Source organism: Taudactylus pleione, unplaced genomic scaffold (assembly GCF_031769625.1).
Source record: "Taudactylus pleione unplaced genomic scaffold, aTauple2 ptg000642l, whole genome shotgun sequence".
Lineage (NCBI taxonomy): Eukaryota > Metazoa > Chordata > Amphibia > Anura > Myobatrachidae > Taudactylus > Taudactylus pleione.
The window spans coordinates 4409870-4429564 of NW_028285044.1; the positions used below are offsets into that span (position 1 = coordinate 4409870).

Consider the following 19695-nt stretch of genomic DNA (forward strand, 5'->3'; position numbering starts at 1 on the left):
GGTACCTCAGTGTGACCCTCCCTGTCTGTATGTAATGTATGTGTCTATGAGTGACCCTGCAGGTATGTATGTATTGTGATAGGATCACTGGTAAAGTGGTCTGTGGCAGGTACATTTGTCCCAGATTCCTGTCTTTTGTGTTTTAAACCCCCAGGAGAAAGTCTGCAGTGTAGCAGGCTTGAGTTTCGGCTTTTTGAAAAGCCGGTTTGGGACCTGGGGGTTGTGGGTGAGAGGAGAGGGAGGGCTCCACCCACGGCCATTCCAGGTTTTGGTTCTTGTAGCCTGGTAACAGGATTGTTAGTTTTCCACCTGAGAGTGGCCAATATAAGCCTAGATTGTTTAGGGCTGATTGTCTCACCTGGGAGAGCAGGCAGGGAGTTTGCTCAGAGACACTTGGAAACCTAACCGTGAGTGTTGTGCTGTGCTTTTGTTGCTGGCGAGGGCATTAGGCCCTGCCAGGTTCTGGCAGTGAGGGAACTACCTGTGAAGTTAGTGCCCCGACAGGGCTAGGATTTATATTTATGTTTTCTTTATGTTTCTGACATTGTACAATAAAGACTGGCGCCGACCAGCTTGTACTTGCATCCAGACTGGTGTGCTGCTTCCCTGCTGCTGTGTGTGTGTGTAAGGAAGGAGTCCTCTACCCAGGAGAGGGACCCCCTAACCTAACTGTGTCACAAGATGGTGGAGAATGCGGGCAAAATGGAGGACATTATTAAGGCCTTGCTCCAAGCTACAGCAGCTCAGCAGGAATCTACCAGGGCTCAGCAGGAAGCTACCAGGGCTCAGCAGGAGACTAACAAACTTCAGCAGGAATCCGCCAGGCAACAGCAGGTCGCCATTGAGGAAACCCGCCAGGCCTTAGCGGAAAACAGCCAGGCCATAAGAGAGGTTGTACAGCACCTGGTCGCCCAGCCCAGAGATGTTAATACTGGTCCTCCCACCACCACTCACTCCATACGAGCCAGTCACTTCCTCCAAAAGATGACTTCGGGCGATGATGTGGAGGCCTATCTCGCCGCATTTGAAAGAACGGCCGAAAGGGAGAGTTGGCCCAAGGAGCAGTGGGCAAGTCTGGTGGCACCTTTTTTGTCTGGGGAGCCACAAAAAGCATATTTCGACTTATGCCTGGCTGATGCCAAGGACTATAAAAAACTAAAACAGGAGATCCTAACTCGCTTGGGAGTCACCACCTTTGTTCGTGCCCAACGGGTCCACCGCTGGGAGTTCCATAAGGACAAGCCTCCACGTTCACAGATGCATGACCTCGTCCATCAGTCCTCAAAATGGCTACAGCCCGAGATGCTGACGTAACCACAGATCGTGGAAAGGGTCGTGATGGACCGTTACCTGCGATCATTACCTGTGACTCTGCGCAAGTGGGTGAGCCATGCAGACCCTAAGTCCGCGGACCAGTTGGTCGAGCTGGTGGAGAGGTACGTGGCGGCTGAGGAGCTGAGGAGTATGCCCCACCGAGCCCCGATGGCGCACCGGCAAACTCCCAGAGACACTGGTAAGACTGTTCCAGGGGAGAAGGGTGCTGGGCGGTGGAATGTACCTAAGACTGAGGGTGTAGAAAATGGAGACAGGCCTGCCAGGCTGGGAAGGTTCTTGCCCCGTAAACGACTAGACATTAATATGACTCAGTGTTTCCGATGTGGTGGCTTCGGCCATATTGCCGCTAATTGTGCACTTACAACTGAACCTATGCAATATGATACTGCTCATGTCTACCGCATGGGGGTCTTTCTTTGCACAGATAGCCTGTACGGCTGACCGGCAGGCTGAGACTGATAAGCACATGTGTGTACTCAGTGTGGATGGCAACCGAGTAGAGGCACTGTTAGACTCTGGTAGCTTGGTGACACTTATAAAAGCTGAGCTGGTGAACCCCTTGAGGCATACAGGGAAAACTGTTGGTGTGACCTGCATACATGGGGATACTCGATATTATGTTACGGCCGAGGTGAACATCGAGACACCATGTGGCTCTGCTATAGTTTCTGTGGGTTTGGTGCATGGTCTGGTGTATGATGCAATATTGGGGAGAGACTTTGCTCACTTCTGGAAGTTGTGGGAATGCCGTTTTGTTCCAGAGGTGAACAACCCCGATCCATTTGAGAAGGTTGTCGATGTAGTGGAGGAGGGAGTTTCTTCTGAGTCAGAGTTATTCCCTTTTTCTACTATGGTTGGCGAACTAGAGAATGCGGAACGTGACGATGGCCCGCCAACTGATGTGCCTCCCATTGAGGTGGGAAGTGTTGTTGGGCCAGGTGATCGTCTGCCTGATTTAGAGGTCAGAAGAGAGGTCTTTGCCGTCGAGCAGTTGAATGACCCTACTTTGGTAAAAGCCAGGGAGAATGTAAAAGTAGTTGATGGTAAACCCGTAGACCCTGATAGTCCTTTGTCCTATCCCCACATGGCAATGTGTCAGGATTTGTTATATCAGGTGACTAAGAAGGGGGAAGATGTTGTGGAACAACTAATAGTTCCCAAAGCCTACAGAAGAACAGTGTTGGATCTGGCCCATGGTCATATAACGGCAGGCCATCTAGGGGTAGAGAAAACCACTGAGCGAATAATGCAGAGGTTTTTCTGGCCCGGGCTTCATAAAGAGGTATCTGACTTTTGCGCATCCTGCCCTGAGTGTCAGTATCATGCTCCCAGGCCACATTTTAAGGGTCCACTAGTTCCATTGCCTATCATAGAGGTGCCGTTTGAAAGAATAGCGATGGATTTGGTTGGACCCTTAATGAAGTCTGCCAGGGGACACCAGTATATTCTGGTCATAATGGATTACGCTACCAGGTACCCGGAAGCGATCCCGTTGCGCAATACGTCAACCAAGACCATTGCCAGAGAGCTAGTTCATGTCTTTAGCAGGCTGGGTATACCTAAGGAGATACTAACTGACCAGGGTACACCGTTTATGTCCAAAGTCATGAAAGAGTTATGCCGCCTGTTCAAAATCGAACAGTTAAGAACTTCGGTTTATCACCCCCAAACCGATGGGCTGGTCGAGAGGTTTAACAAGACGTTAAAACACATGCTTAGGAAAGTGGTCGACAAGGATGGTAGGGATTGGGACTACTTATTGCCGTATTTATTGTTGGCCATAAGAGAAGTTCCCCAGTCCTCCACCAGGTTTTCACCCTTCGACTTGTTGTATGGGAGACACCCAAGGGGGTTACTAGACATTGCCAAAGAGACATGGGAGGGGCAGTCTAGTCCTTACAAAATGGTGATTGAGTATGTTTCTCAAATGCAGGAGAGAATTGCTGCGGTAGTGCCGATAGTGAGAGAGCACCTGGAACAGGCTCAACAGGCACAGCAGAGGGTATACAACCGCAATGCTCGGTTATGCAGCTTTGCTCCTGGGGACAGAGTGTTAGTATTGGTTCCCACTGTGGAAAATAAACTTTTGGCTAAATGGCAAGGGCCCTTTGAAATCTTAGAAAGAGTGGGGCAGGTCAATTACAAAGTTTACCAGCCGGGGAAAAGAAAGCCGGAACAGATATACCATATAAATCTGTTAAAGCCCTGGAAAGATAGAACGGTACTGTCGGCCGTCCGAGACCCTCCAGTAAGTCCAGGGCGCTTAGTTCCCGAAGTGACAGTGGCAAAAACCCTGTCGGCAATTCAACAACAAGAGGTCAAGGAGTTTCTGATTAGAAATAGGGTGCTGTTCTCTGACGTACCTGGGAAAACCTCGGTCATTAAACATGACATCATCACTGACCCAGGGGTTAAAGTTAATCTAAAGCCCTATAGGTTACCAGAAGCACAAAGAGAATCGGTGTCGAAAGAAATTAAAAATATGCTAGAGTTAGGGGTTATTGAAGAATCACATAGTGAATGGTCAAGTCCCATTGTGTTGATTCCAAAGCCCGACGGGAGTGTGCATTTCTGCAATGACTTCCGAAAGTTGAACAGTGTTTCAAAATTCGATGCCTACCCGATGCCAAGAGTGGATGAACTGATTGAGAGACTAGGGACGGCAAGGTATTTAACCACTCTTGACCTAACCAAAGGGTATTGGCAAGTACCGTTAACCGAGAGCGCCAAACAAAAGACAGCTTTTTCAGCGCCAGAGGGCTTGTTTCAGTACAAGATGTTGCCCTTCGGGCTACATGGGGCACCTGCTACCTTCCAAAGAATGATGGACAGGATTCTAAGGCCCCATAGACGGTATGCGGCTGCTTATCTGGATGACGTGGTCGTTCATAGTCCTGATTGGCAGTCTCACTTACCCAGGGTGCAAGCAGTGTTGGACTCCATCTATAAGGCAGGTTTGACAGCCAACCCAAAAAAGTGTTGTCTAGGCATGGAGGAAGTAAAATATCTGGGATACACCATTGGCAGAGGCCTGATAAAGCCTCAGCTCAATAAAGTTGATGCCATACAAAACTGGCCACGGCCTCTGAATAAGAAGCAGGTGAGAGCTATCTTGGGAATTACGGGGTACTAAAGGAGGTTTATACCCAACTTTGCCACCATGGCAGTCCCACTGACTGACCTGACCAAAGGCAAACAAAAAGTCATGGTAGAATGGAGTGAGGCAGAGAAAGCTTTTCAGGAGTTGAAAGTAGCGTTGTGTTCCCAACCAGTCCTGATGACTCCTAATTTTGAAAGGGAATTCATAGTACAAACCGATGCATCAGAAGTAGGTATAGGAGCGGTCCTGTCCCAGAACAAGGAGGGTGAGGAACACCCTATTTTCTATCTTACCAGAAAGTTGAATGTACATGAGAGAAACTATGCCACAGTGGAGAAGGAGGCGTTGGCCATAAAGTGGGCGTCAGGTACTACTTGGTCGGAAGAAAGTTCAAATTGATCACTGACCATGCCCCTCTGAAGTGGATGTCTGAAAATAAGGACAGTAATGCGTGAATTACAAGATGGTTCTTGGCATTACAAACTTTTACATTTTCACTGGAACACAGGCCAGGAAGCCAGCTGGCCAATGCTGACGCGTTGTCACGCGTTCATTGTTTGGGGGCTTCAGTTGTTCCGCCCCACAGGTCAAAACAAAGGGGGGGGGATATGTGATAGGATCACTGGTAAAATGGTCTGTGGCCAGTACATTTGTCCCAGATTCCTGTCTTTTGTGTTTTAAACCCCCAGGAGAAAGTCTGCAGTGTAGCAGGCTTGAGTTTCGGCTTTTTGAAAAGCCGGTTTGGGACCTGGGGGTTGTGGGTGAGAGGAGAGGGAGGGCTCCACCCACGGCCACTCCAGGTTTTGGTTCTCGCAGCCTGGTAACAGGATTGTTAGTTTTCCACCTGAGAGTGGCCAATATAAGCCTAGTTTGTTTAGGGCTGATTGTCTCACCTGGGAGAGCAGGCAGGGAGTTTGCTCAGAGACACTTGGAAACCTAACCGTGAGTGTTGTGCTGTGCTTTTGTTGCTGGCAAGGGCATTAGGCCCTGCCAGGTTCTGGTAGTGAGGGAACTACCTGTGAAGTTAGTGCCCCGACAGGGCTAGGATTTATATTTATGTTTTCTTTATGTTTCTGACATTGTACAATAAAGACTGGCGCCGACCAGCTTGTACTTGCATCCAGACTGGTGTGCTGCTTCCCTGCTGCTGTGTGTGTGTGTAAGGAAGGAGTCCTCTACCCAGGAGAGGGACCCCTTAACCTAACTGTGTCACAATATGTATGTGTCTATGTGTGACCCTGCAGGTATGTATGTATGTGTCTATGTGTGACCCTGCAGGTATGTATATGTGTGTCTATGTGTGACCCTGCAGGTATGTATGTGTCTATATGTGACCCTGCAGGTATGTATGTATGTGTCTATGTGTGATCCTGCAGGTATGTATGTATGTATGAATGTCTATATGTATGTCTTATGCACACATAAGAGGTTATTATTGTTATATAACCTCACTTGCTTTTGCTAGTATTACATTAGCATCAGAATTTCCAACAGAACCTCAACGCTAATTGAATCTATTCCTTGGCCTAGGGGTGCAGCAAAACAATACTGAGACAGTAAGGGTGCCATGAGCCAAGAAAGTTAAGTTTGGGAACCACTGATGTAGTCCTTTCCAAGCCTTGCCAGACACATAACAAAATTATCATGCAGAAACTGCCATCTGCGTGGGCCTCCCCCAACTAATACAGATGGCAGAAAATACATTATATTTGGACACTGTGCCAGGTCCTTGGTATCCTCCACACATAAATTTGTCTCAGTGTGTCCCAGGCATCAAATCTACAGACCTGGCCAAGGAAACTGGGCCTGGCACTGAGTGTCCAGCACTGTGACTATATACAAACCTCACAACCATTGCACACCTGGCTTGCTATCAGTTATGGCCAGAAGACGTTCAGCTACAATAGAAGTGTGCAGGCTGGAGCATAATGTGTAAGCTTCCAAAGAGAAGGCACTTTGGTAGTTACAATGACGGATGCAACAGACTCGCTGAGTTATAGGATCAGTGTCATTTGGAAACTTGGACAAGATGGTTACGTTTAACAAACTAGCCGCATCTCATAAAGCGTCACTGACATAGACCCATAGTCAATTGCCCATAGTCTTATGACTGGATTTGGCAATTTGCTGACTAAAGAACTGATAAATCTCTGTAAATTATAATGGGACACATTTTGCTTATAACATTTCATAAGTATGAAACACAAGGTAAAATAATGGGATGCGAGCTTTCGTTTCCTTGTTTAAGCTACACAAATGCACAGCTAATGTCGGCACCAGTTTCGTCTCTGTAATAGGTGTGTGTGGGGGGGGGGGGGGTGCACACCGCTACTGATGCTGTTCGTGCCATTATTCCGTTGATAGCTTGCAAAAAATGCAGCCAGCAACATGTTCCAGAAGCGATCCCCAGAAACATGGCATCTGCACCATATGTACAGATATAACGCCAGATTACTGCATATGCACAGGGGATTCTGGGTAAATTCAAGATTGTTGGTGATGTTCTGTGTATGTGCCAGTGCCATTTTTTTTTCAGGGGGAGGGGGCCCACAGAAATCCTCACATGGGCCCCCTCCAGTCTTAAAATGCCTCTGTGATGGAGCTGGATTCTATGTTCTAGATAAAGACAATTGTTACATATACCTGTGGGGAATGTAAATTCCCATTCGCAGCATCTCCTGCTGGAAACTCGCCATGTTCTGGCATATGGGGCACTTCAGGAAATACTTCCCTGCATTTAATGCCTGCATCTGTAATGTAAGAAGTTCAGATGAAATACCAAATATATATATATATATATATATATATATATATTAGTGATGAGCGGTTCGGATTCTGAGGAATCCGAACCGCTCCGAACAGGTGGAATCCGAGTCCACCCGAACGCAAGTTCGGGTGTTCCCGCCTGACTCGGATTCCACCTCGAGGCCGAACGTCACCCGTCCGGCGTCGGATTCTCGCGAGAGCCGAGTGACGTTCGGCCTCAATAAAAAGGCAGTCGGCGCCATTTCTCGCGTGACGCGTAGTTAGGTAGTTAGCTAGTGCGCTGTCTGTTCTAGTGTTAGATAGATTAGAGTAGGCAGTGCTCTGTGACTTTACTGGGCATAAGCCCTTGTGTGTGCTCCGTGACTGGGCATAATAAGCCCACTGTGTGTATGTGTACTCTACTACTCACTGTATTATACAAGCTCCGTGACAACTGACAGGGCATAGCCCACTGAGTGTATTATACAAGCTCCGTGACAGGGCATAGCCCACTGAGTATTATACAAGCTCCTTGACAGGGCATAGCCCACTGTGTCTATTATACAAGCTCTGTGACAGGGCATAGCCCACTGTGTCTATTATACAAGCTCCGTGACAGGGCATAAGCCCACTGAGTGTATTATACAAGCTCCGTGACAGGGCATAAGCCCACTGAGTATTATACAAGCTCCGTGACAGGGCATAGCCCACTGAGTGTATTATACAAGCTCCGTGACAGGGTATAGCCCACTGAGTATTATACAAGCTCCTTGACAGGGCATAGCCCACTGTGTCTATTATACAAGCTCTGTGACAGGGCATAGCCCACTGTGTCTATTATACAAGCTCCGTGACAGGGCATAGCCCACTGAGTGTATTATACAAGCTCCGTGACAGGGCATATGCCCACTGAGTATTATACAAGCTCCGTGACAGGGCATAGCCCACTGAGTGTATTATACAAGCTCCGTGACAGGGCATAGCCCACTGTGTCTATTATACAAGCTCCGTGACAGGGCATAAACCCACTGAGTATTATACAAGCTCCGTGACAGGGCATAGCCTACTGTGTATATTATACAAGCTCCGTGACAGGGCATAGCCCACTGAGTGTATTATACAAGCTCCGTGACAGGGCATAAGCCCACTGAGTATTATACAAGCTCCGTGACAGGGCATAAGCCCACTGAGTATTATACAAGCTCCGTGACAGGGCATAGCCCACTGTGTCTATTATACAAGCTCCGTGACAGGGCATAAGCCCACTGAGTGTATTATACAAGCTCCGTGACAGGGCATAAGCCCACTGAGTATTATACAAGCTCCGTGACAGGGCATAAGCCCACTGTGTCTATTATACAAGCTCTGTGACAGGGCATAAGCCCACTGTGTCTATTATACAAGCTCCGTGACAGGGCATAGCCCACTGAGTCTATTATACAAGCTCCGTGACAGGGCATAAGCCCACTGAGTATTATACAAGCTTCGTGACAGGGCATAGCCCACTGAGTGTATTATACAAGCTCCGTGACAGGGCATAGCCCACTGTGTCTATTATACAAGCTCCGTGACAGGGCATAAGCCCACTGAGTATTATACAAGCTCCGTGACAGGGCATAGCCCACTGAGTGTATTATACAAGCTCCGTGACAGGGCATAGCCCACTGAGTGTATTATACAAGCTCCGTGACAGGGCATAGCCCACTGTGTCTATTATACAAGCTCCGTGACAGGGCATAAGCCCACTGAGTATTATACAAGCTCCGTGACAGGGCATAGCCCACTGTGTCTATTATACAAGCTCCTTGACAGGGCATAGCCCACTGTGTCTATTATACAAGCTCCGTGACAGGGCATAAGCCCACTGAGTATTATACAAGCTCCGTGACAGGGCATAAGCCCACTGTGTCTATTATACAAGCTCTGTGACAGGGCATAAGCCCACTGTGTCTATTATACAAGCTCCGTGACAGGGCATAGCCCACTGAGTCTATTATACAAGCTCCGTGACAGGGCATAGCCCACTGAGTGTATTATACAAGCTCCGTGACAGGGCATAAGCCCACTGAGTATTATACAAGCTTCGTGACAGGGCATAGCCCACTGAGTGTATTATACAAGCTCCGTGACAGGGCATAGCCCACTGTGTCTATTATACAAGCTCCGTGACAGGGCATAAGCCCACTGAGTATTATACAAGCTCCGTGACAGGGCATAGCCCACTGAGTGTATTATACAAGCTCCGTGACAGGGCATAGCCCACTGAGTGTATTATACAAGCTCCGTGACAGGGCATAGCCCACTGTGTCTATTATACAAGCTCCGTGACAGGGCATAAGCCCACTGAGTATTATACAAGCTCCGTGACAGGGCATAGCCCACTGTGTCTATTATACAAGCTCCTTGACAGGGCATAGCCCACTGTGTCTATTATACAAGCTCCGTGACAGGGCATAAGCCCACTGAGTATTATACAAGCTCCGTGACAGGGCATAAGCCCACTGTGTCTATTATACAAGCTCTGTGACAGGGCATAAGCCCACTGTGTCTATTATACAAGCTCCGTGACAGGGCATAGCCCACTGAGTCTATTATACAAGCTCCGTGACAGGGCATAGCCCACTGAGTGTATTATACAAGCTCCGTGACAGGGCATAAGCCCACTGAGTATTATACAAGCTTCGTGACAGGGCATAGCCCACTGAGTGTATTATACAAGCTCCGTGACAGGGCATAGCCCACTGTGTCTATTATACAAGCTCCGTGACAGGGCATAAGCCCACTGAGTATTATACAAGCTCCGTGACAGGGCATAGCCCACTGAGTGTATTATACAAGCTCCGTGACAGGGCATAGCCCACTGTGTCTATTATACAAGCTCCGTGAAAGGGCATAGCCCACTGTGTGTATACAAGCTCTGTGACTCCAGTTCATAGTGATAAAGTAATATGGATCACGAGAATGAACTGAGAGGAGAGCAGAAACAACATGTAAATGCTAGCATTGCAGCGGCTGGAAGTCCATCACTTTTATCTAAAGCTGATGCTCAAGGGCGTAGAGGCTTTAAAACCTTAGGGAACCTGAAATCAAAAAATTTAGATTTTACAGGGGTAAAGACAAAAAAAAAACCTCTAAAGACTACTACTTTTGCAGAGAAACAGAAAATTGGCAACATACCATTCACCACACGTAGCGGCAAGGAAAGACTCAGGCTTTGCCCTTTATTTCTGAGTGGTGGTTCTGCAGCTGTCAGTGAGGCATCTTGTGCCTCTCGTGATGATAAAAGACCTTTTCAATCAGACTATAGAAGTGTGAAAAAATTTAAAACCAATAAGGCAGTTGAACAAACTGTGTTTTTTGAAACACAAATGTCAGAAATCCCTGAGGAGAGTCTAAGTGGGTCCACAAGTGACATTTCTATGTGTAAGCCTGACCTTTCAGAGAAGCCGCCCTCCACAGTTTCTTTTCCATCTGTAGTTGTGGGGATGAGCAGTATTGCCGAGGACATAGAAATTGAGGATGCCACCGTGGAATTGCAAGAGGATGAGAGGAATATATGTGCAGCTGATGCTGGCACTAATGAGGATGTTGAGGATGAGGATATTATTTGTATAAGTCAGGCACCAGTGGAAGCAGCTCTTGGCCAAGATAAGAAGGCCATTGCCATGCCTGGGCATAGAACCAAGAAATCCACATCTTTTGTGTGGAATTACTTTTACCCAAACCCTGACAACGTTTGTCAAGCCATTTGTAGCCTCTGTGAGACCACAGTTAGTAGAGGTAGGGACGTTAAACATCTAGGAACCTCTACGCTATTACGTCATCTGCAGCGAGCTCATGACAGGTGTTTGATAACAGAAACTACTGCAAAAAAAATAACAACAAGCAGTCCAGCATTAGCTAGATGCCTTCTCTCTACTAAATCCCAGCACCTGCAATCTCCGCCGACAACACCTTCCTCCTCAATATCCTCAGGAATGATCAGTGGTAGTACAACATCCAATTTATTAGTGCTAAGTCACGGTGACTCCTCCAATTTCCAGGACACCTCAGAAGAAACTGAATCTTTGAGCGCTAGGCCTGCTGCTGCTGCTGCTGGTGGATCTTCATCCCAGAAGTGGACAAAGAAGACTACTAGTAGTATACCAAAAAAACAATTGACTGTTAAAGAATCTCTTGCAAGGGGAAGCAAGTATGACAGCTCTCACCCTGTCGCACAGCGGATCACTGACGCCATGACAGCTATGCTAATATTAGATCTGCGTCCAATATCCTCAATTAATGCAGTGGGATTTACACAGCTAGTTGAGGTCATGTGTCCCCGGTACCAAATTCCATCTCGGTTTCATTTTACCCGAAAAGCCATTCCTCGGCTGTACCAGGACGTTAAACAGAACCTAATTATTGGTCTGCAAAATGCTATTGTACCCACTGTCCACTTAACCACAGATATGTGGACAAGCGGTAGTGGACAAACTAAAGATTACATGACTGTGACAGCCCACTGGGTGGGTGAATCGCCTTCAGCAGCAGCAGTATCTAACAAACAACACCAGCTCATTCAGAGGCAGGCAACTCTGTGCATCACCGGATTCAATAAGAGGCATACCGCTGACAACCTCTTAGAAAAACTAAGAGATGTCATAGAAACATGGCTTACCCCACTTGGACTCTCCTCAGGATTTGTGATTTCTGACAATGCTACAAATATAGTGAAAGCATTACAGCTGGGTGAATTCCAACACATCCCCTGTTTTGCTCACACAATAAACTTAGTGGTGCAGGGTTTTTTAAAAAACGACAGGGGCGTTCAGGAGATGCTGTCTGTGGCCCGAAAAATTTCGGGACATTTTCGGCATTCAGCAACAGCGTGCAGGAGATTGCAGCACCTGCAAGAGCAGTTTAATTTGCCCTGCCATCAACTGAAGCAAGAAGTGGTAACGAGGTGGAACTCAACCCTGTATATGCTTCAGCGGATGGAGGAGCAGCAAAAAGCCATCCATAGCTATACGACAAGCCATGACATTGGGAGAGGAGGGGGAATGTACCTTACCCCAGCACAGTGGAGAGTACTTTCTGTCTTGTGCAAGGTGCTCAAACCATTTGAAGTTGCCACTTGTGAAGTGAGTGCTGACACTGCTAGCTTGAGTAAGGTGATTCCCCTGATTTCGCTTTTGGAAAAGCAGCTGGAGAAATTGAAGGATGATATTAAACAAAGTGATTCCGCAAAGTATGCTGGACTGATAGATCAAGTCCTTTGTTCGCTTCGCCAGGATCCACGGGTGGCCAAGATCTTGAAATCTGATCATTATATTTTAGCAACCATTCTTGATCCTAGGTTCAAGTCATATGCTGTGTCTTTCTTTACAACTGACCCAGATCTTAAAAGAACCAAAGCGCTCCTGGTGAGCAAGTTGGCAGCTGAAGTGACACATGGCACTACGATGACGTCTCCTCCTTCGGTTTCTGCAGCAGCAGCCAGAAAAAAATGCACCTTTTCCAAAAGACCCAGTGGTGATGCAGATAAGTCAAGTCAACATTTTGACATCTGGTCGGGTCTAAAAGATTTGCCCAACACCAGTGACACCTCTACCGCAACTCCATCTAATACGATTACCATCCAAAGAATGGTGGAGGATTATTTTCAGGACACCATACACGTAGACATGTCACAGAGTCCCTTCGAATATTGGAAGAAAAAAAAGGCAATTTGGAGACCCTTGTATAAACTGGCTTTGCATTATTTAAGCTGCCCACCCTCCAGTGTGTACTCGGAGAGAGTTTTCAGTACAGCCGGGAACCTTGTGAGTGAACGACGAAGGAGGCTACTTCCACAAAATGTAGAAAAAATGATGTTCATTAAAATGAACTGGAAATTTCACGAGGAAAACCTTTCCCACCAATCACGTCACAGTACAGATACTTCTGTAATGGTAGATTCCAGCAGGGATGAACTGATATTGTGTGAGGAATCGGATGATGTACACACTGATGAGGGTGAGGATGGCAATGATGGTGACATCATGCCACTGTAGACCTGTTGCCTTTAGTAGATTGGAAGATTTTTTTGTGGGGGCCAAAACAAACCAAGCACTTCAGCCACAAAGTGGCAGTACCTGTCGCTGAAATGCTTTGTTTGTTAAAGTGTGCATGTCCTTTTTAAGATCCAACATAAAGGGTGGGTGGGAGGGCCAAGGACAATTCCATCTAGCACTACCTTTCATTTCTGCCACTGCTGTGTGGCATAGTTTCAAAGATGTGCTTTAAACTGTGGTGTCTGTGCCACTGCGCCGCTGCTCTGACGCTTGGTCACCAGTCAGCTCACTGCAACCTTTGGCCAATAATGGTGAAACCAATAATTTAAGCTGTGAGGTGGTCTAAATTGACTGTAAATGACTGGAAATTAATGTTATTAAGGTAAATAACACTCTAGGAAGAAAAAAAAGCCCAATTTATGTAATTTTAGCTTTTTTTGCCAATTTTGGCAAAAAATCCAAATCCAAATCCAAATCCAAATCCAAAGCCAGTCACCGCAGTTTGGCAAATCCAAATCCAAATCCAAAGCCGGATGACGAATTAGAACCAAATCCAAATCCAAATCCGGCAAAAATGGTCCGGCGCACATCCCTAATATATATATATATATATATATATATATATATATATATATATATATATATATTAGGGGTGTGCACCGGCCACTTTTCGTGTTTTGTGTTTTGGTTTTGGATCTGGATCTTTCTTCGTGTTTTGGATCTGGATTGGTTTTGCCAAAACCACCCTTCCGTGTTTTGGGTTCTGGGTTTTGTGTTTTGGATCTGTATTTTTTTGAAAAAAAGCATAAAAACAGCTAAAATCACAGAATTTGTAGGTTTTTCTGCTCCTATGCTATTATTAACCTCAATAACCTTAATTTCCACTCATTTCCAGTCTATTCTGAACACCTCACACCTCACAATAGTGTTTTTATGTCCAAAAGGTTGCACCGAGGTAGCTGGATGACTATGCTAAGCGGCACGAGTGGGCGGCACAAACACGTGACCCATCTAGGCGTGAAACTGCAGTGGCGGACAGGATGGCAGTTTGAAAAACTAGGCCCCAAACTGTACATAATGCAAAGAAAAAAAAGAGGTGCAAGATGGAATTGTCCTTGGGCCCTCCCACCCACCCTTATGTTGTATAAACAGGACATGCACACTTTAACAAACCAATCATTTCAGCGCCAGGGTCTGCCACACAACTGTGGCTGAAATGATTGGTTCATTTGGGCCCCCACAAAACAAGCTGGCAATTAATCTGTCCCTGCACAAACTGGCTCTACGGAGGCAAGATGTCATCCTCATCCTCCTCATCCACCGATTCCTCACCCTCTTCAGTGTGTACATCCTCATCCTCACAGAGTATTAATTCGTCCCTGCTGGAACCACAGGTCCCTCTGTACGTTCTGGAGGCTGGTCTCCCTGGAAGAGTTGAATTGTTGAAGTTGTATGAACATCATCTTCTCCACATTTTGTGGAAGCAACCTCCTACGCCTTTCGCTGACAAGGTTCCCGGCTGCACTAAAAACTCTTTCGGAGTACACACTGGAGGGGGGGCAACTCAGGTAAAATAGAGCCAGTTTGTACAGGGACCTCCAAATTGCTTCTTTTTCCTGCCAGTACAGGTACGGACTGTCTGACATGCCTACTTGGATGCTGTCACCGATGTAATCCTTTATCAGACAGACGCACGCTTGTCGCTGCTGCTTTGAGGATGCAAGTGCGGCTACAGCCCACACAATTCACAAAGACAGAAAAAAAAAGGAATATTTTTATTGTTTGTGGAGCGCACTTTGAGGGTTACACCACCCTTTAACAGACAGACGCACGCTTGTCGCTGCTGCTTTGAGGATGCAAGTGCGGCTACAGCCCACACAATTCACAAAGACAGAAAAAAGAAGAAGAATATTTTTATTGTTTGTGGAGCGCACTTTGAGGGTTACACCACCCTTTAACAGACAGACGCACGCTTGTCGCTGCTGCTTTGAGGATGCAAGTGCGGCTACAGCCCACACAATTCACAAAGACAGAAAAAAGAAGAAGAATATTTTTATTGTTTGTGTAGCACACTTTGAGGGTGTCACCACCCTTTAACAGACAGACGCACGCTTGTCGCTGCTGCTTTAAGGATGCAGGTGCGGCTACAGCCCACACATTTCACAAAGACCGAAAAAAAAGAACAATATTTTAATTGTTTGTGTAGCACACTTTGAGGGTGTCACCACCCTTTAACAGACAGACGCACGCTTGTCGCTGCTGCTTTAAGGATGCAGGTGCGGCTACAGCCCACGCAATTCACAAAGACAGAAAAAAGAATATTTTTATTGTTTGTGTAGCACACTTTGAGGGTGTCACCACCCTTTAACAGACAGGCGCACGCTGGTCGCTGCTGCTTTGAGGATGCAGGTGCGGCTACATCGCACACAAGTCACAAACACATTAAAGAAAATTTTTTATTTTTTGGAGCACTTTGAGAGTTACAACACCCTTTAACAGACAGACGCACGCTTGTCGCTGCTGCTTTGAGGATGCAAGTGCGGCTACAGCCCACACAATTCACAAAGACAGAAAAAAGAAGAATATTTTTATTGTTTGTGTAGCACACTTTGAGGGTGTCACCACCCTTTAACAGACAGACGCACGCTTGTCGCTGCTGCTTTAAGGATGCAGGTGCGGCTACAGCCCACACATTTCACAAAGACCGAAAAAAAAGAACAATATTTTAATTGTTTGTGTAGCACACTTTGAGGGTGTCACCACCCTTTAACAGACAGACGCACACTTGTCGCTGCTGCTTTGAGGATGCAGGTGCGGCTACAGCCCACACAATTCACAAAGACAGAAAAAAAAAGAACAATATTTTAATTGTTTGTGTAGCACACTTTGAGGGTGTCACCACCCTTTAACAGACAGACGCACGCTTGTCGCTGCTGCTTTGAGGATGCAAGCGCGGCTACATCGCACACAAGTCACAAACACATTAAAAAAAATGTTTTATTTTTTGGAGCACTTTGAGAGTTACAACACCCTTTAACAGACAGACGCACGCTTGTCGCTGCTGCTTTGAGGATGCAAGTGCGGCTACAGCCCACACAATTCACAAAGACAGAAAGAAGAAGAATATTTTTATTGTTTGTGTAGCACACTTTGAGGGTGTCACCACCCTTTAACAGACAGACGCACGCTTGTCGCTGCTGCTTTGAGGATGCAAGTGCGGCTACATCGCACACAAGTCACAAACACATTAAAAAATTTTTTTTATTTTTTGGAGCACTTTGAGAGTTACAACACCCTTTAACAGACAGACGCACGCTTGTCGCTGCTGCTTTGAGGATGCAAGTGCGGTTACAGCCCACACAATTCACAAAGACAGAAAAAAAAAGAACAATATTTTAATTGTTTGTGTAGCACACTTTGAGGGTGTCACCACCCTTTAACAGACAGACGCACGCTTGTCGCTGCTGCTTTAAGGATGCAGGTGCGGCTACAGCCCACACAATTCACAAAGACAGAAAGAAGAAGAATATTTTTATTGTTTGTGTAGCACACTTTGAGGGTGTCACCACCCTTTAACAGACAGACGCACGCTTGTCGCTGCTGCTTTGAGGATGCAAGTGCGGCTACATCGCACACAAGTCACAAACACATTAAAAAATTTTTTTTTTTTTTGGAGCACTTTGAGAGTTACAACACCCTTTAACAGACAGACGCACGCTTGTCGCTGCTGCTTTGAGGATGCAAGTGCGGCTACAGCCCACATAATTCACAAAGACAGAAAAAAGAAGAATATTTTTATTGTTTGTGTAGCACACTTTGAGGGTGTCACCACCCTTTAACAGACAGACGCACGCTTGTCGCTGCTGCTTTAAGGATGCAGGTGCGGCTACAGCCCACACATTTCACAAAGACCGAAAAAAAAGAACAATATTTTAATTGTTTGTGTAGCACACTTTGAGGGTGTCACCACCCTTTAACAGACAGACGCACACTTGTCGCTGCTGCTTTAAGGATGCAGGTGCGGCTACAGCCCACACAATTCACAAAGACAGAAAAAAAAAGAACAATATTTTAATTGTTTGTGTAGCACACTTTGAGGGTGTCACCACCCTTTAACAGACAGACGCACGCTTGTCGCTGCTGCTTTGAGGATGCAAGTGCGGCTATATCGCACACAAGTCACAAACACATTAAAAAAATGTTTTATTTTTTGGAGCACTTTGAGAGTTACAACACCCTTTAACAGACAGACGCACGCTTGTCGCTGCTGCTTTGAGGATGCAAGTGCGGCTACAGCCCACACAATTCACAAAGACAGAAAGAAGAAGAATATTTTTATTGTTTGTGTAGCACACTTTGAGGGTGTCACCACCCTTTAACAGACAGACGCACGCTTGTCGCTGCTGCTTTGAGGATGCAAGTGCGGCTACATCGCACACAAGTCACAAACACATTAAAAAATTTTTTTTATTTTTTGGAGCACTTTGAGAGTTACAACACCCTTTAACAGACAGACGCACGCTTGTCGCTGCTGCTTTGATGATGCAAGTGCGGCTACAGCCCACACAATTCACAAAGACAGAAAAAAAAGAACAATATTTTAATTGTTTGTGTAGCACACTTTGAGGGTGTCACCACCCTTTAACAGACAGATGCACGCTTGTCGCTGCTGCTTTGAGGATGCAGGTGGAATCTAGACGGGATTTGGAACCGAGGACACACTACCTCCATCAATTGTCTAAATCCCACTGCACTAATGGCGGATACCGGACGCACGTCTAAAACCAACATAGCAGTCAAGGCCTCAGTTATACGTTTTGCTTCAGGATGACTGCTGTCGTACTTCATCCTCATCGCTAGGGACTGTTGGAGGGTCAATTGTTTAGTAAAAGTAGTGATGTTCCTACTTCCTCTTTGGGATGATGAACAACTCCCAGCAGCAGCAACAGCACTAGGAGGAAGTGGTTCTTGATCTTTCCCTATTTTATTTTTATCGGAGAAAGTTTGGTCCTCCATTTATGTTATATTGATATATACGTGCGGCTAAAGCGCACACAAACACAGAAAATATTTTTTTATTTTTGCTGGAGAGTAGTGCACTTTGTGGGTTACACCACCCTTTAAGAAATAAGCCAGCCGGCTCTTTACTTATGGGACACAGGCGCACGCTTGGCGCTGCTCCTTTGTTGATGCACGTGCAGCCACAGTGCACACAAGTCACAAACACAGAAAATATATATTTTTTTGTTTTGGAGTGTACTTTGGGGGTTACAGAACCCTTTAACGGTCAAGCCAGCCGGCCCTTTACTTATGACACAGGCGCACGCTTGGCACTACTTTGTTGATGCACGTGCGGCTACTGCGTACACAATTCACAAACACAGAAAATAATTTTTTTTTTGGTTTAGACTGGAGTGTACTTTGGGGGATACAGCACCCTTTAACGGTCAAACCAGCCAGCCCTTTACTTATGACACAGGCGCACGCTTGGCACTACTTTGTTGATGCACGTGCGGCTACTGCGCACACAATTCACAAACAAAGAAAATAATTTTTTTTTTGGTTTGGACTGGAGTGTACTTTGGGGGTTACAGCACCCTTTAACGGTCAAGCCAGCCGGCCCTTTACTTATGACACAGGCGCACGCTTGGCACTACTTTGTTGATGCACGTGCGGCTACTGCGCACACAATTCACAAACACAGAAAATAATTTTTTTTTGGTTTGGACTGGAGTGTACTTTCGGGGGTTACAGCACCCTTTAACGGTCAAGCCAGCCGGCCCTTTACTTATGACACAGGCGCACGCTTGGCACTACTTTGTTGATGCACGTGCGGCTACTGCGCACACAATTCACAAACACAGAAAATAATTTTTTTTTTGGTTTGGACTGGAGTGTACTTTCGGGGGTTACAGCACCCTTAACGGTCAAGCCAGCCGGCCCTTTACTTATGACACAGGCGCACGCTTGGCACTACTTTGTTGATGCACGTGCGGCTACTGCGCACACAATTCACAAACACAGAAAATAATTTTTTTTTTGGTTTGGACTGGAGTGTACTTTCGGGGGTTACAGCACCCTTTAACGGTCAAGCCAGCCGGCCCTTTACTTATGACACAGGTGCACGCTTGGCACTACTTTGTTGATGCACGTGCGGCTACTGCGCACAGAATTCACAAACACAGAAAATAATTTTTTTTTTGGTTTGGACTGGAGTGTACTTTGGGGGATACAGCACCCTTTAACGGTCAAACCAGCCAGCCCTTTACTTATGACACAGGCGCACGCTTGGCACTACTTTGTTGATGCACGTGCGGCTACTGCGCACACAATTCACAAACACAGAAAATAATTTTTTTTTTGGTTTGGACTGGAGTGTACTTTTGGGGGTTACAGCACCCTTTAACGGTCAAGCTAGCCGGCCCTTTACTTATGACACAGGCGCACGCTTGGCACTACTTTGTTGATGCACGTGCGGCT

The 19695-nt window shown here is 46.4% G+C and overlaps 1 protein-coding gene across 1 annotated transcript in view; it reads right to left on the reverse strand.

Moving 5' to 3' along the window:
• Positions 1-19695, reverse strand: part of LOC148479022 (E3 ubiquitin-protein ligase PHF7-like) — a 70634-nt gene that overhangs the window by 2415 nt on the left and 48524 nt on the right. The window contains exon 13 of the mRNA XM_088455106.1: positions 7079-7185. Coding sequence (XP_088311232.1) covers positions 7079-7185 — 107 coding nt within the window. The remainder of the gene's footprint in view (positions 1-7078; positions 7186-19695) is intronic.